Below are 2,500 nucleotides of genomic sequence, written 5' to 3' on the forward strand. Positions count from 1 at the left end.
TATGGTTCATTTCATGTAGTTCAATGGATATGCACAACGTTTTTGTATCTAGTACCTCTTCTCGTTAAGCAAACAGAGAATTGAATGATGGTTGAACATTGTTAGCATCCTTCTTAAAGCAATGCGGACATGTGCTTTGAAAAAAATGTTTGTCGTGGAAATTCTTGTTCCAATCCATACTCTCAACAAAGGCTAAAATCACAAATAAAGTTTAATTTAGGTGATGAGGTGAAAAGTGAATGTCTGTAAAAGAATAACCCATTTTGTGCAAATAGACAATTTCAGCAAGTAAGGACAATTTTATGCAACCATGGTCATGTAAGAAAAAATGTGATGGTAGTAGCCTATCCTTTCATTAGCCACTCATATGTGATGGCACTCGTTTCCTTTGTCTTTGGGTAAAGAGAAACCTTAGGGGTGATCTCCCTGGCGTGAAGAAGCTTCGGTAGCCGCTGCTACTGCTAATAGAAACCTCTTCGACTTGACCTGACTCCGCTTTTTCCAACCTGTTTTAGGACACACAGAGGCTGGCTGCTGCCCAGTCGCCGCCTCCTCCTCCTCAGCAGCTCCAGTCCCGCCCACCGCCACCTGGCTCTGCTGCGCACCGCCGACTGGAGGCAGAGTGCCGCTACTCCTCTATCCCACGCCAACGGAGAAGCAGAATACAAGGAGCCCATTGATCGAGGGTGTGTGTATGAATTGTTCTCATATTTAAAAAATAATTTCTACAATCTAGACTGACTCGACGTTTTAAAGGATTTTGGAAGAAAGTGGTAAAGGCGGATAGGAAATAAGACGGGTGCCCTGCGCACTGCATCCTCCCTCTCCATCGCTGTCTCATCTCTCCTCCTGCTCTGCTTCTGCGCCTTTACAAGACTCCCGGCTTCTCCCATCCTGAATAACCACAGTGACTGAACACTTCTGCAAAGCCGAGAGCTGCCCTTCTTCTTTTGTCGGAGTTTGAACCACATTTCGGAGCTCCTGGAAGTATACCGCCAGAGCCCCTGAGAGCTGGCTGGACTCTGTAGCTTTCGTTTTCCCGATACAAGAGGATCATCGAGGGGACCTTGAGCGGAGTCCAAAGGACTGGAAATTATTTAGCCCTCTCACATCAACGTACCGCATGGTGGGAATTTCTGCCTCCTTTCATTGTAAGTGGCGTCTCCCTTGCTAAATTATTTTATTTTTATTTCGAACATACATTAGCTTTATTAGAATTAATAAGAAACAAAATAGGAAAAAGGAGTTGAACCACTATATAATATGAAATGCATGATTTTTGTTCCGTTCCATATGTTTTCATGTAAATCAAGCAGAAGCTCTGTTGCTCCAGGCTGATAAACGTCATTTATATGAATATACAATATTCAGGCTATGCCAATAGCCAGCAATGACATTTTAATTTTATTGTTGTTGTCTGAGATTAACTGTGGTTACATATCTATTGCAGGAGGGAACAATGCGTGTCTGTGCTGTGCGTAATAGTGCATGTTGTGGTTTTATTCTGATGGAAGAAAAAAGGCTGAGCATAGGAGGTTGTTACCCAATTGCTCACGAATAAGGACTATTCGAATAAACCTATTATTGTCTCTTGGGGGCTGCATTTTAGAGAACCAGTATTTGTTTCGTTTTTGTGTTAATAGGAGAACAATTGGCTTTCTATGAATTGCTTGTTCAGTTTGTGTAATTTTGACACCAACTCGCAGCTGTCCCTGTCTCCATAAAAAGCTGTTTACAATTATTGGGCTTGAACCCGGGATGGAGAGTGGTCGTCGTGCAATATGCCGCTAAAGTTCACTGATCAAGTAGTGTTTTCTTTCCGATCTGTGAATACCATTTCTAGATGTTAAGTATCCTTCCTAGTAGCTGATAATCTCCAGAAAGCATGAACACTTTATGGATTCAGCGCATATTGTGAGGAGACTCCTGAGATCTGGATTGTGCCACAGAGAGCATGCAGGTTTTTAAATCAAACATAAACAGATGAATTCACGAATTTAGGCCCATTCTCACTGACAGAACATATCAGTAATCTGATGAAACTTTCCACACATAATTTCTCATTCTGTTCCAGAAAATGTTTGATGTTTGCAATATTCTTGGAAAGATATGTTGACTTTGCTATCCCGGTGTGTTTAGCGAAGAGCCACGCAGCCTCTCTCCCCTCCTCTGCTGTCGTTGAGACAGACTTTGCATTTCACAGTTTGCATTTCAAGACTTCCTCAAGTGCTCTGTCACAACTGTCAAACGCACCCTGTCAAATCTATGTGAAGTTTCAATTTCCTCCTGCTGCGATTTTGCCATCGCAAAATAATCAAAAAGCACAAAAGAAGACAAAATAAATCCGGACCCCCCCCCCCCCCCCCCCCCCCCCCCCTTTTCTTTAATGGAGTGCCATAGGATCGAAATTAAAGGGTTTGGGCTATATTTTACTCAAGTGGGAATCTGTTTCCCGACTGGGAGAAACTCAGACATAGGGTGGGAGGTTGCTGGGGCTCAA

The 2,500-nt window shown here is 43.0% G+C and overlaps 1 protein-coding gene across 3 annotated transcripts in view; it reads left to right on the plus strand.

Moving 5' to 3' along the window:
* The first annotated feature begins 737 nt into the window (after positions 1 to 737).
* The window catches only part of runx1t1 (RUNX1 partner transcriptional co-repressor 1), a 54,995-nt gene continuing 53,232 nt past the window's right edge, over positions 738 to 2,500 (plus strand). For all 3 annotated transcript variants that reach the window (XM_063899913.1, XM_063899914.1, XM_063899915.1), the window contains exon 1: positions 738 to 1,151. In XM_063899913.1, coding sequence (XP_063755983.1) covers positions 1,124 to 1,151 — 28 coding nt within the window. In that variant the 5' untranslated portion in view covers positions 738 to 1,123. The remainder of the gene's footprint in view (positions 1,152 to 2,500) is intronic.

Source organism: Eleginops maclovinus, chromosome 13 (assembly GCF_036324505.1).
Source record: "Eleginops maclovinus isolate JMC-PN-2008 ecotype Puerto Natales chromosome 13, JC_Emac_rtc_rv5, whole genome shotgun sequence".
Classification (NCBI taxonomy): Eukaryota; Metazoa; Chordata; class Actinopteri; order Perciformes; family Eleginopidae; genus Eleginops; species Eleginops maclovinus.